Source organism: Rhea americana, unplaced genomic scaffold (genome assembly GCF_003343005.1).
Source record: "Rhea americana isolate MKP2758 unplaced genomic scaffold, rheAme1 scaffold_314, whole genome shotgun sequence".
NCBI classification, from domain to species: domain Eukaryota; kingdom Metazoa; phylum Chordata; class Aves; order Rheiformes; family Rheidae; genus Rhea; species Rhea americana.
The window spans coordinates 752398-766659 of NW_028186440.1; the positions used below are offsets into that span (position 1 = coordinate 752398).

At 50.6% G+C, this 14262-nt stretch overlaps 1 protein-coding gene across 7 annotated transcripts in view; it reads left to right on the forward strand.

Annotated features, from left to right (window-relative positions):
- The window catches only part of AMOTL1 (angiomotin like 1), a 108323-nt gene that overhangs the window by 35219 nt on the left and 58842 nt on the right, over positions 1–14262 (forward strand). For 2 of the 7 annotated variants that reach the window (XM_085310265.1, XM_085310264.1), the window contains exon 4: positions 4294–4721. The exons of 3 other annotated variants lie outside the window; for them this stretch is intronic. In XM_085310265.1, coding sequence (XP_085166391.1) covers positions 4682–4721 — 40 coding nt within the window. In that variant the 5' untranslated portion in view covers positions 4294–4681. Of the gene's footprint in view, positions 1–88; positions 118–288; positions 366–4293; positions 4722–14262 lie in introns of those variants that run through there. 2 more of the 7 variants (XM_085310269.1, XM_085310268.1) reach the window with 2 other exon arrangements.

The following is a 14262-nucleotide window of genomic DNA, read 5'->3' on the forward strand; positions in this document are numbered from 1 at the left end:
GGTGCCCTGGCAGCGTCCCCAGCGCTTCTGCGGGCTGTCCCGGCTTGAAAAATAATACCGGTGTAAGAGGCGAGGGTTAGCAGAGAAGCAGCGCCAAGCGGAGCAGGGATGTTTTCGGTGTGTTTTTAAGGTGGACTGTGTCGGGCGTTGGGAGGGCGGTTCGGTGACGGCCTTATTTGAGACTCCCCGGCGGATATTCCCATGCGAACCCAAGACCGGGCCGCTCGCGCTTCCGCGGCGGTGGATGTATCCGTGTGCCCCGCAGATCCGATCCCGACAGGGTGTCCGGGCCGGCGCGGGAGCRCGGCGCAGCTGTGCCGCCGGGTGTAGCCGGACGCCCGCCCCGCGACATCCCCGTTACCGAGGTCGGACCGAAGCGTGCCAGCGATGCTCCTCGTCCTCCGGCGAGGCTCCCGGAGCGGGAGGCCGCCTGCCCGCGGGCCCTGCCCGGCGCGAAGCGGGGCGGCACGCGTGGCGGGCCTCCTGCAGCCGGCGCACCTCRCCTCGGCGGAGCGTGTCCTCGGCGTGGTGGTGCGGGGCGGGTGGCCRGAGGGAACTTTCGTATTTAACCTTGCTGGAGAGGGAGCAAAGATAAACTCATATGTGAAAAAATGCATGGAAAGAGGAGAAAAAAAGCTGCCTGAATTTAACTTGCTCTCCGAGTCCTCCCTGCCAGTTTTTGTGATTCATGGTTTTGAAGGCAGGAAGGTTGCTGTTTGGTCTTTTTCCTTTTCTGATGGAAAGAGGATTTTTTTTTCCTTTTCCTGGTACTATCTGAAAGTCCCAGAAGTAAGGAATAGCTGTGTGCTTATCTGATAGACTCTGTGAGGTCTCTGCCTGCAGTGCTGTCCGGCAGAGACGTTTGCAGAAGAGCAAGTCGGTGATTTTGTATCTCTTAAGGCATTTGCAAGGCCCTTATCATGCATCTAATGAGCTAAGTTTTTTTTTTCTTTACAATAGTAATCTAAAAAATCTTTCTGGGAGAGAGGTGGCCTTGACATTGAGGAATCCCCTTATTTCTCCTGCGTACAGCTACCAGGCAGCGGGGTTTCACTGCATAGATATACACAGATATATAGTAATTTGTAATGTCTGGAAAACTTCCTGTAAATATCTTATCAAGAAATGCCAGAGCGCTGAGAGCCGGCAATATCAAAAGGGTGAAAGCAAACAGTAAAACACCCTCCTGCGCTGGACCGGCTCTCTCCTTAGCTGCCCCGAGGTTGCTGTGCCCTGTGTGGCAATGTCCCCGCAGCAGCAGCGCTGGGTGCCGTGGGGCTGCTGCTGACTCCCCACTTGCTCYGCGTGGCCGGCGCTGATGTGCGAGCCACCTCGTGCCTCAGTTTCCCCGTGRTGCCACCTTCCCTAGCATTGCTCTGGGCTTGGCCGCTGTGCTGTATGACCCGTCCTGCTGCGGGACGCAAGGGTGGATTTGCCCCCTGCTCCTTTGTGCCATGCAGGGTATGAGGGGGGGTTTGCCCTCTGCTCCAGCATGCCCCATGGGAAGACCCCTCACCTGTCTGGCTGTTCCTCTGTCCTGGCATGTGCCATCCCCTTTGCTTCCCTTTTTGTGTTTTGGGGATTTTTTCTGGAAAGCACGTAGGTTGGTACTGTTCTCTTCCAGCAGATCAATAAGCAAGCATTGCTCCTCAGGAGGTGTCAGGGCTGCATGGAGAAACCTACRGATTTCCAATTGGCATAATTTGTTTTTCATGGGCATTCTGAAACAGAGGTCCTCAAAGAAGATAGAGGCAATTTGTTGTCACCCAGCACATCAATGTGGGGTCATTGGGAGCAAAGCCACCTCCAGCATTCATCCTCCATGCAGAGATTGAGGCCTAGGGACAGCTCTTGTGCTGCTTGCCGGGGCTCTTCTGCAAGGACRTTCCACCACGAAACATCGTATTTATTCAGAAACTACCCACGAAAGCCTGTTTGTAGCCTGCTGGTTTGGCCATTCAGGCCTCCCCACTGGGTCCGTGGTGGATCCAAGGAAGGGGGAGTGATGCCTTCTCCTGGGCATTGGGTTAGGTGGCAGTAGGCAGCGCTGCGTGGGACTCTSGCGGTGGAGTCTTGGGAAGCAAGAGACATCTGCAACGTCTGCATTTTTCAGGATAATTTTATGGTAGTATCTGAGAGCAAGTCAGCACAAAAACTGGCTAAAACTATAGGTTGGCTCTGCAAAAAATCCCAGGATTTTAAGTGTTTCAGGTTTTATTCCATCCTGTTGATTCCAAGCAAAATTTACTCGCTGAAAAGTGTTTTATTTCCCAGCTGCCAGTCTGGCAAATCCAATCGGATTTCTGCAAGCTTTTGAATGTCAGGCTTCACCAGTTGCTTTGGGCCAAAGGAGGCTCTTGCTTAACCCGCTTCAGTCGCGTTGCCTTCCCGCGGGGCTGCACGGCTCTGCGCCCCGGGAGGCTGCTGGCCCGGAGCCGGCAGTACCAGCAGGGAAGGATCGACTCTTAGGTATGGGGCATGGGAAGAAGAGAGCTCTTTTACTTACAAACACTACAAATTTGATTAGGGAGAAAAATAGCTGATGGTCCGCAGTGCCTTTTTGAACACAGATACATTTTAGCTTACAACTCCCTTTAAAGACGGGATCTGGTGAAACGTTTCCCCAGTGTCGAGGTGGGAGGAGGTGCTTTTTGCAGCCTTCTTGGGCTGGAGAACATCAGGAATAGCTGTGTTTTCACGCAGCGACTATCTATTAATGTAATAGTCCCAGTGGAAACTTCAGTGCTCAGGAATATTTTGTGGATTTGGGAAAATCCCAGGAGGATTTTGGTTTCATACAGCAATTTCTTTTTGGCAGCTTTGAGATGGATATAATCTGGTTCCCATTTGTGTCCTGAATCTTTAAATGGATTGTCCTCTCTTCTGCATAGAGCGCAAATAGAAATGTATGGAAATAAACAGAGAGMGAGAGTAGTAGTAGTAATGATGATGACAACATCATCTTTCTTTGCATAACAAATCCTTAGGGAAGCTTTTCTTTGGAAACRTCATTTATGAGATATCACTTTTTTGCCTTTTAAGTGGCTTTTTCAATGTGTAAGCTTCTGCTTTGAATTTTTGGGGTGTAAACYGGGAGTAAATCTGTGGGAAATCAGTGAGATAACTCCAGATTCGTACGAGCGCATAGGAGAGAGGTGGATCCGAACGCCTCGCTGGCACGTCAGCGGACGCTGCAGGACTTGGTGGCCTGTGCGCTTGGCACCTGGTCTGCATCATGCCAGGCTGCAGGCGTGTTGCAGCTGCACCGGCACGTCTCACCCGGCCCTGCGGTGCATCCCGTATCTTGGATCTGCGGCGCCTTCCTACCAGCTGGGGCAGCCGACGACCTTCCCTCCGGTCCGGCTGGCGGCGGCGTCTTTCAGAAGAGCCGGGTGGTCTTTGGTAGGATGCAGCATTTCAGGAAAACGTAGCGTGGGGTTGCGGGCAGCTGAGTGCTGATTTGGATTATCTGTGCTGCCAGTATCGCCCATCACGAATACAAACGTGCCTCGGGTAGYGGTCGCTACAGGTGCCAAGGCTCAGGTTGGAAAAGGAGGAGCGGATGCTTTTGGTGAGACTCGCTCTGCCTTTAAGTCGACCCGAGGCAAGCCCTTAAGAAACCATTACTCGTCTGCCCTCCGTGCTCCGTTTTGCGTGGCATCGATGCGGATCGAAATAAAATCTCAGACCCGAAGCTTTCGTTTCGCGCGTGGTGGAGGAGGGCGGCCCCACGGACCGKCCCTGCCGGTGCTGCGCGGTGCCCGGAGGCGCCTCTGGAAGGCGCTTCGGCCGCGGGGACATCTGCCGCGACGGCCGCGGCCCTCGGGGGATCCCGCGCTGGGGTCCCCCACGGCGGCAGGGCGTCCACCGCGGGGACGTGTCCCACCATCCGGGGACAGGAGGTGAAACCAGTCGTCCTGGTAGCTCTTCGACGTGTAATACCTTTATTAAATGGACATAATTTTATTTTTTCATAATTTTAATGTATTTTCTGGAAGGCAGAAGGTTTAATTTCTTTTTCCTTCAGATGTGACGTTTCAGCTAATACTAATGCCCAGGCAGTGCTTCGGGTAGGGTTGCCGCAGGGAGTTCTGAACGCTGATAAAAGAAAGCACTGCTGATCCTTGGCGTATGGCTTGTTGACGCTGTCAAAAAAGAAGAAAAAGGAGAAAAAAAAAGGAAAAACCATCTAGAAATGTGAAGGAAGATATATAATGTAGAGTTCAATGCTTGCATTTTCACTTAAAAATACTGTACAGTCTTTGTACTATTTTTGTTCTGCTCTTATCCCAGACTGCTTTGTACGCTTGCGAGTTTGCGGGAATGACTCAGGGAGAAAGCTATTTAACCTAAAGGACACCACTGGCAAGAAAACATAGGGATAAAGAGCAACAGCAGTGACTGTGAGTGGGAAACTGGAAGAACATTTGTGTGCATCAGAGGAATAAGATTCTGAAACAGCCTCCCAATGGGAGGAACCAGGGCAAAAAAAATTAAAAAAAAAAAAAGTCCTATTTTTAAAATGCAGCGTATTCAGTTCAAGAAGGGAGTTTTGTAATACGGTTGCTTGATGTAACAAGGAACTAGACTTAATGATCCACAGCGTCCTTGCAGCCTTAGGTCCTATTTCACTCCTCTGTTTAATTAATAGAAGGACTTAAATATCCAAGTGACATTGATCATGCCGGCGCTTTTCTGTAATGCGATAATTTTTAAAGGCGGTAAGTACAGCAAAGTTAACCATAGCTTAAATTTGAAGTTTGCAAATGCCTTGTCCATACATTGTCGCTGGTTGATAGATGATTTTTTTCTTTTCACTTTAAGAAATATTCTCCTTCCCTAAGAATTTGTCATGAGTTTCTTTTTTGGAAGAAGAAGGATTTTGTATGTCTTTTGCAGTGTAATGAAAATGCCTCCAGACCTTTAGCTGTACAGACAAACTGCTGCAGCTGTGTTAGAAGTGTTGCTCTGATTTGCAAGCTCTATGTCAGCCTTTATATTTTACTCTTTTGGAGGGAGTTTCTTCCCTTTCAACTCTGCATAATACTTAACTTTTTATCTTGAAACAGCAACACTGGCATAAGTCATAGTCGGACAGTGGCACTTTGATCAAAGTAGAAATTTAAATTACTGGTTCCGGAGCGTCATCCCCGCAGGCAGCGTTATCRCCCGCGCGGGGTGCTCAGTGCCGGGCGCCGAGCCCAGTGCCCTGCGCAGGTCCCCCGCGCGCATCCTGCCGGTCCGCCCGGGGGGCGGGAAAGCGGGCAAAATTGGGAGGCTATTGCAGCTTTATAAAACCGGCGGCGGTGCGAGATGGAAGAGGCAAGGGCCGGTTGTGGCAGCCGGCCGGGGGCGCGCGGCTGCTTTGGGCCGGCAGAGCGCGGGAGCCCGGCGGGGATCCCCCCGGCGGCAGGCTTGGCCTCGCTCTTCCCTGTATCCATGTGATCTCCTGCCAGGTTCGGGAGCCGCTTTCAAAGCGCGCTGGCGTTGCTTTGTTCGGAGCTTTGTGCTCGGTTGCKTTGTTTTTTTGCGGAGGGGAAGTGTAAATGAAAATAAAGGGATTAGGCTAAACATACGCAGGTACTCGTCCTTACGTGCGTTTAAATTTGGATGTGCTAACGTGATACCTTGGAAGAGAGGAGGTTTGGCTTCCTTCGCTGCCTTCTCTCGTTGTCCAGACAGGCTACCTTGTTCGGTGCTTTGTCCTGCGAGTTTTTGGAGGGTGCAGTGATGGGACCTCACTGAAGAGCGAGACTCCTGGGAGCTATTCCTGGGCGAGGGAATAGGGAAGCTGGAGATCTCCCCGCAGCGCTCCAGGAGGATGTTTCAGGCTGGTGAATCTGCCTGGCACAGGGGCTGAGACAGATTTCAGGTTTCAGATGTGGTGGCTCCTGGGCTTTAATGTGGAAGACGAGCAGTTGTGTTTGCTCACATCTGTTGCTTGTTATGGTAGTTGGCTTTCTGTCCTGCAAGACGTTGTTCTCTTACTGTGAAAATAATTTGGGCCATGATTGTTCGATGCTTTCTGGGCTCAGAAGCTCTGGCAGTTGATCTGTGGTTCCTGAGCAGAGTTATGCTGCACAGGAGAGAAATAGCTACCTTAGAGGTGACCTAGCAAACCTGCATGGTTATTAGGGAGTTGCCTACAGCCAGGCAGTAGGAATCTGATCACCACAGTGTGCCTGAACACTTGCCCTTCTTTGGAGCTGGGATTGCAAACCAATCATAACCCACCCAGAGGTGCCTACAGGAACCCTTATGAGGAACAGAGTGAAGGTTGCTCTTCCTAAAGCATCCTTTGAGGCAGTGTTGGAAGTGAGGTCTTCTTTTCACATGCAAGACCAAGTGGTTAGAGAATTTAACSAAGAAAAAGGATGCTTGAGTTAGTTTTTTTTCCTGACCCTAAGAAAACTCAAATCTTTCTCATACTCCTTGGGAGAGTGGCCAAGTGGCTGGGGTCAAGCAATGCTCCAGCTCACAGTTGGGCTCCTGCTCTGGAAAGAAAGGCAGGTTCATGGGCCATAAAGCAAGCGGATGGGAGGCTGGCTTTGGAGGCCGGGAGCTGGGGCACTTTAGAAGCACAGATTCGTGGGTCTGCCCTCAGGAATTCATGGACCGGCCCTAGGACAGCCCCTCCTGCACTCAGAGCACTTTGATCATCGTCGCATTGTTTCCCTTAAACAATTATTTTCCTTTCTTGTTGACTGGAGATTTTTGTGCAGCAACAGGAGAGAGAAAATATTTTAAATGTGGAACAAGGTATTTATATTCCTCTCTGGCTTGGCTACAAGACAGAAAGACAGATGTGGACTTTGAAACGATGTCATTTTTGTTCTGTCATTTTTGGACCTACTGTGCAAACCGCAGCAGAGTTTATAGGAAAGTGTAAAGCTGACTTACTTATTTTTTAATTTCAAATGATTGCTTTGGATGACATTTGAAACACCTCAGTCTCGTTAGGACCGTTTGGTCAGTGCAGTACAAGTGGRGAAAGCATTTCTCCTAAGACAAATACTTGCTTTTATTTGGGGCTGTGGCTTAGGAAGGACATACTGCGCTGGGGACGCTGAATGGAGAGAAGGGCCATACACGCGGGCTGCGCCACGAACGAGCCCCGCGGTGGTGCCGGCGTGGCGGAAGCGCGGTGGTGAGAGGTGTGCCATACGGCAGCTCATCAGCTCGCTTTGCCTTGGTGTGCTACCTCTAAATAGTAGCACACTGCAGAAATCACCTGTGCAGAACTAGCATTTTTTTAATGTCTTCCTGAAGACAAGAGATTTCTCATGCACTTGCCTGCATGCRCGTGGACACACGCTGCCTGGACATGCAGAGTTTTGTTGCATTTATGGATAAATTCTTGGATATATTTGTGATTCAGGACTGGGGGTCTGGTTTAGGCCTCGTGTTGCTGTTCCTTCGTGCAGGTCCTTATCAGCAGGGTTGACGGTGCTCTTTGCGTTGGCGCTGTTCCCGCAGCGGTGGCAGCTGGTGGGCCAGGCACACATGGCTGCTCCAGCAGAGCGCATTGCCCTGGCTCCCTGGCGTGATATTGAGCTGGTGATTTACTCCTGCAAGCTACATAGCCCAGGGAGACTTGTTTCTGCCTATGGCCTTTAAGCTGCAAACCTCACAGTCTCTTTCTTTCTTTCTTTTTTTCTACGAGTAACTTTGGATATAAGAAACCATATATTCCAAGTAGCCTGCCTAGCTGCCCCACTGGCTTTGGGGAAGAAATCTGCTTCTTGGGGGCGGATGTTATTGTTGCTCTGAAAATACTGCTTTCCTACAGTGCTGCAGTACTGAGGTTCCTAGGAGGCTTTGTTTCAGACCCCTTTCAAAATCACATCAGGAACAGGGAATATTTAAGAACTGCTCTTCTGTCTCTAGGTCTTTGCTGGCTTGTTTGCATTAATCATAGTAAATGATTCATTAAAATAGTTATGAATCTTCAAATGAACTGCACTGCTGTGAAATAATCCCTTGGGATAGTATGTCTCCTTCTGTAAGGCATAACACATGTTTATCTTAGAAGAAAACAAATAAATTGCTATCAAACAAGCAGGCAGGTTTGAGAGAGGTGGTAATGGTGCGGTAGTGAGGGCATGTGGCACCTGCTGAATTCAGCAAGGACTGAATCAGGCGAGACATGCAAAAATGCCCTACAGAGCTCAGGATAACAGACACTGGATTAAAGCAACGTAAAACGTTGTGTCCATTGGCTAGATTTAATGCTAGTTCAGGAATTTGATCGATCTGAAAATGTATTGGCATATTTGTTCATCAACTTGTTTAGTGCACATCAGGATTTGTTGCTATTGGAGGTACACACAGCCCATATCTCTGCCTTACGACACTGGGTCATGAGGATGCTCCTCCACCGGTGGGAGGAGAGGATGTGCCGGGGCTGCAGGGGCCGGGGGCATCTGCTGAGGCTTAGCTGGGTGATCAGCACAGGTGGAGATAACGTGCCATCACAGAGAAGGCTGCGGGGTGTATAATAGCCTGCAGCCCTTGAAGGGCACTTGCAAAGACGATGGGGCTGAGCTCTTCTTGGCAGACGCTAAAATGAGGGGTCACAGCCCCAGTTTGCAACTTGAGAAGTTCAGATTGGGCATTGGTAGAAACTGGTGTCCCAGGAGGGTGCTTGGGGCAGCCCTTTGCCTCTGGAGCTACCCAGAGAAGAGAAGAGGTAGCAGCTGATTGCTGCAGCTGTGTGCATGGTTTTGGGAAAGGTCCCTGTCCTCTACCTGCTTCCACACTGCCCATATCATTCCACATTATCCTCAAGCTGCCCTGGGTAAGCAATAGTTGGCACTGGCCAAAATCCTGCCAGGGATGGTGACAATTTAGCAGTGCAGGCAAGCATGTCATGTCAGTAGAGAAAATGCTCAGGTGCTATTACATTTACTAGTGTAGATGCACCTGAAAGTAGTAGATTCTCTCTCTCTCTCTCTCTCTCTCTCTCTCTCTCTCTCTCTCTCTCTCTCTCTCTGACTCTTTAAGTGAGGTACGTAGCACGGGATAGTAAGGTGGCACGTACCAGCACGCTGAGCTGCCCAAGCACGTCGGCCAAGCGAAGCCCATACAAATAGGCTTGCTCGGCTGCATTACTGAGTGCAGAACGGGCTTGTTCCCCGCAGCCTGGTGCTCAGAAACGCTGATAACTTGTTGTGCACATCTGGGATTACTGTGGGTTCAAACGTTGGCTCTCCCTCCTTCTGGTGTCTTCATATGTTCAAATGGCAAGACTTGATGTGTAATAATAGGAGTTGAGGTATTTATATTGCCAGTGTAGCTCATGGAGGGCCACAGAGCAGAGACACGGAGGTTAAGTAACCACTGCTGGCCTGTACGCTGATTTTGGTGGCCAAAAAATGTCGTTGGGAGTGCTGCTCTGCTGAGGTGGGACCAGGCAGCGTCCAGACCTGCCTCTTCAACCAGGCTGCAGGATTTGGCCATGTGYGTCTACGGTGGGAAAAGTACATTCCAATTACTGAGGAATTTTTTTACGATGAGTCCTTCACGTGCACATTCCTTGGAATCAAAAATAAACTGTGCTCAGGCTCACAAGTGCGCTTAGAAAACCTATCAGCAGTTCAGGCATGTGACAGATCCCACAGCAAATACACAGCTGCCAGCGGMGTGCCGGATCTGCCCGGTTGCCAGATGCTGGTGCCTTTAGAGAAAGATCCTCCATCCCAGAGCTCACCACGGGGAGTTACACCTGGCCCCCATAGGACTATGAAAAAGAGGAGTGAGAATAGCACAGGGAAAAAGCAGTGAGAGCCAATTCCCTCTCAGAATGGCCCAGTAACGGATTAAAATTGCATGCAGTGCTCAATTGCATTGCCATAACTATTCAGATAAGTTGAATATAGTATTGTCTRTTTAACTAAAGCTTTTTTCCAATATTTCATGTTCATAGTTAGCAAGTGTTTGCATTATTTGCAAGGGAACTGGAACAGTTGCATAGAAGTTTTTGACTGATTAAACCAATGGGTTTCTATAAAACCATGCCATTTCAGTAACACAACACAGCTCTGATTTTTATCTTTAAATGAATTTAAAGTGTCATTCTATAATATTGTCAATGAATGTGATGCAAATGCAATTGGCCAGATTAAGGTCATGTGGGAGAAAGAGAGACTCGCAGCATTTTCTGTACAGAGCAGCATCCCACTGCAGCATGAGCTTTGCTAGGACGAGGATTTGGTCTCAACTGCATCTTCTCCACAGTGCCTGTGTATAGTGCCTTAACTTAGCAGAGTTTTCATCCTGGGGTCCCTCTGTAGTCCATGGAGAGAGAAGGATGCCCAAGTAGGTGACTCAGACCGTAGAGTCCATCTCTGAAGGTGGTGATCTCTCATATTTGACTGTAGAAGGAATCTGAGACAACTACACATCTAACCCAAGCATCTCAGCAAGTATGTGATGTTGTTCCAGGCCTCAGTCTCTAAATGCTAGAAACTCAGGAACTTTGGTGTCTGGTAGGCTCTTTTTCAACAGGAGAGCAAAGTGATGGCATGTTGCTGGCCTTGGCTTTTCTCAGGTGACCTTTGTTGTAAGAAATACTTTACCAACAGAATTTCTTAATTATCTTCTCTCCTGATCCTGTACAAAGATGTTGCAGCAGATGATCCCTTTCTTCTGAGTCCCAGGGCTCTCTGTCTCTGAGACATGGGATTCTTGTGCTTGAAGGTGCCCTTCTTGAAGGAAACATTATGAAAGATCTGCCACTTCTTCCCAAGGCAAGGCAGAAGGGCTTCTCCAAGAAGAAGGAGGCAGAAGCAGCCTTTCTCCTTGTGGGAGATGTGATGACCTTCTGGCCATCCTGCGCTGTGGCAGCTGCTTCCTGCCCTGGGGCCAGGAGGAGGGTCTGGTCCTCCACCGAGCCTTGCAGAGCATAAGTGGCAGGGGAGAGCATCCATCATCTGCTTGTCTTGGCATCATCCCCTCCCATCTCCACTGCCTCTGCTGATAGGGGATAAAACGAAGCAGGAGCAGCACTGCTGTTTCCCCAGCTACAGAAACGCTGCTTGTGAAGGGCCCTGTTCGTTCAGCTGTCGCGGTTGTGCTAGGTTATGGCCCCGTGTTGGCTGCCGAGAGAAAACAAAGAGGCTCAGAGCGGTGGAAAGGAAGGGGTGGAAAGGAAGGGGTGGGACAGCCRCAGCTCTCCCTCCTGGTCGCGGCTGGAGGATGTGGCTCTGCTGAGTCAGCTCCTCAGAGCAGTGCCTGTTTTTAGAGTAACATTGGTGGTGGCGGCGAAGGCTGGGAGGGAATTCCCAACCGGTGGCAGGAAGTCCCTGCATTAGCCGCAGAAATAGGTGTGACTTTTGGGCCACGTGCCATCTCTTACGCAGCCCTGCCAGGGTCACAGTTGTGGGAGGGCCTTCTCACTTATGGAAATTAGGAAAGCACTGATTTTGGCAGTCCAGTAGCAGTATATGCCAGTGAAATGGCCATCATCTGGGTATCTGGGGGGTTTCTTCCACCTAAGGTAATAAGTGAGAGATGGTGTAATCTCTTGCCAGCTCGGGAAACAAATATCTGGCTTGTGTTTGGTCAGTGCACATGGACAAGTAGTGTTGCCACCATGTGAATGCAGAGTGAGACTCTGGAGCTCTTTGTAGGCTAGCTCTGCTCTCCTTCCCAGTGCTCTACAGCTTTTGACTGCTTCGCTTCTAACACCTCCRGTACCAGGACATCATCTGTGCCAAGACTAATTTCAAGGCCATGTTTTTTTCCTACTTGGCCTGTTTGGTCTTCAATTTGGCCTTAAAAAACTAGTCTCCTGCTGTGGCTAGTGCTGAGGACACTTCTGGTGACTGTTTTCTGGGGGTGACATCCCTTTGGCCTTGTATCAGGTTGGATCTGGCTTGTGGCTGTTTCTAAGGCATCCTGTCCATGCCTCAGTCTGTTGAGGTTCTGCTCCTCTGCATGGCCTTCTGTTTTGTCCCCAGTGCTACCCTCAGGCTGTGGTTACCGCACAAGACTTGTGTCTCAACAGTGTCTGGTTACTTTTGCTACTGCTCTACAAGGATATTTGGTGGATGTATTTAGCCTTCTGAGATCCTGTTATAAAGAGAAGACCTCTGTGGCTCAGTTTTCTCCAAGCTGCTGCTGTGCATTGTCAGATGTTTCTCTGCTGGACAGTGCGTAGCTTCATGGGAAGTGAAAGCTTTGTTTTCTGAACATCTGGGCTATGCTCTGGTCCCTGGAGGGTACATTGTAATGGTTCACATCCTGGCCTGTGTGCTCTGTTGCTGGCTATTCTGTTCTCTGCTGCTACCTGCCCATTGCATTGGCAAGGGTGTCCTGTGCTCTGTTTGGTAGTTGTTGTCTGAATTCTGGAGCTTGTTGTCTGGTCCTAGGTGTGTTGCACCCAGCAAAAAAGTCTGCGTTTCTTGCCTGAGACTCCTCCAGAAAGAGAGTCACCCAGATACAGGAGAAATAATCTGCTGTGAACAGGTTCTCACCACCGAAAGTAAATGTGTCCAAGCAGCTTCAGTGCTCTGGCTCTGATTGCTGGAGGCTGTGGAGATGGCTGCTGCTGGTCCTCTCTACCTCACTGCAGAGCTTGCATGGTCACGTTTGCTCTGGGGCTCGGTTCTGGGGATCATCGCAGACATGCCTCCCCTCTTGAATTTAAATGCCTGTCTGCTGCTCTGCTTTAGACGTAATCCAGCCTTACACCGTAGCTCCTCTTTMATATCGCAGTGCGGGATTACCCGTGACAGCCTACTGACATTGCCAAACCCGTCGCCAAAGCGGGACAGTTTGGCCRTGCTTGCTGTTTGGCTGTTAAAGCCTTGTGTCATTTATACCATTCTGTCTCAAACTTGGCGATTTTTTTATGTCACCCCACTTGCCTGTGGATACAGATGTGGAGATATGCCTCGTAAAAGCAAAGCGAGAGAACTTGGGAGTAGGGATGTGAGGGAGTCATGTCCCCACGTGTGAGGGATGGGCTTGGTGAATGTGACATGGGAGAAAGACAGTGGCAGCAAAGGATCCTCCTTTTTGGAGAGAGCAGGGACAAGTGGGAYCATGGGGCAGCTGGGGGTGGAGATCAGCGCTGTGTCAAGCCAGCGTGTCAGCTGGTGCAGCGCATGAGGAGTTTCACCAGTGGCTTCCGGCGGTGATGTTGGTGCTCCCAGCTGCCAGGGGACGCGGCAGTGCTCCTGCGGTGCCTGAGCCGCTGGCACTGGAAAGGCCCCAGTGCGGCACATGTTTGTACAGCGCCGAGCGCAGTGCAGACCCGGTGGGAGGAAGTCTGTAACAACCTGCTATAACATTAGCAAGAGGAGTCCGCCTCTCTTCCCGTGTTGTTCCTCTGGTGGTTGCTCTCACTCTGTTCACCCACCCACGTTTTTGTCTCACACTTGCCGTTCAGGACAGTAACCACTTCCTTTATATCCTGCGCTGCAATTTTCAAACATTGTAGTGAGGCAAGCGCCTCTCGCCCCGTTCCTCGGATGATTGCAGAACAAACGACCGATTGATGAAACAAGAAAGACTGAAAAGGCCTCTTTCAACGCAGTGCAAAGCAAAAGGCAGAGTGTGAGCCAGGGCTGGAAAATAAACACTTGCTACATCCATCACTCTGCTCTCCTGATTTTATTTTCCTTCCTAGCAATGCAGCTGTATTTRGTTTGTTTTTTCAGTGTTGAAGATAACCTGCCACTGCAGTGGCCTGAGACGCATGTAATCGTGCCAAAGGGAGCCAGTTCGCTGCGTTAATTCCTCTCTAAATMGGTCTCTCTGTGCCCTGCCTGCCCTGCGCCTTTGCACTCACCCTCTCCAGCCACTTTCTTCTCCTGCCCTCCCGGTCGGGATCGCGGCTCTGCTTCGCAGCGGTGCTACAGCCGCTCCAGGAAAGGGGCGACGCGCTGGGGAGTGAACCCACGGCGAGTGAGGCGATGATGGGATGCGTATCGGCTGTCTCTTCCTTCCCGCTGCGCGCGTGGGAGCCAGGCGCCCCAAGGGCCGGCGCTGCATTTCGGCAGCGYGCCCCAGGCAGGCTGCAGGGGTGGCTTCGCCCTGCGTGGTAAGACCCGTACGGAGACCTCTCCAGCCCAGGCTAGCAAATCCTGCTGGGTATGTCCACCGGCGTGGGAGAGAGCACGGGCTTTGACTTTGCACGGCTGCGGGCAGCCCCTTCCCCTCCAGAGGAGGGAACTCGGTTTTATGATGCTCCCCTAAGAGCAGGTGGAGAAAGCAAAAACGCTTGTCCTTGCTCTGAAACGGCTCGCCGAGCTTCAG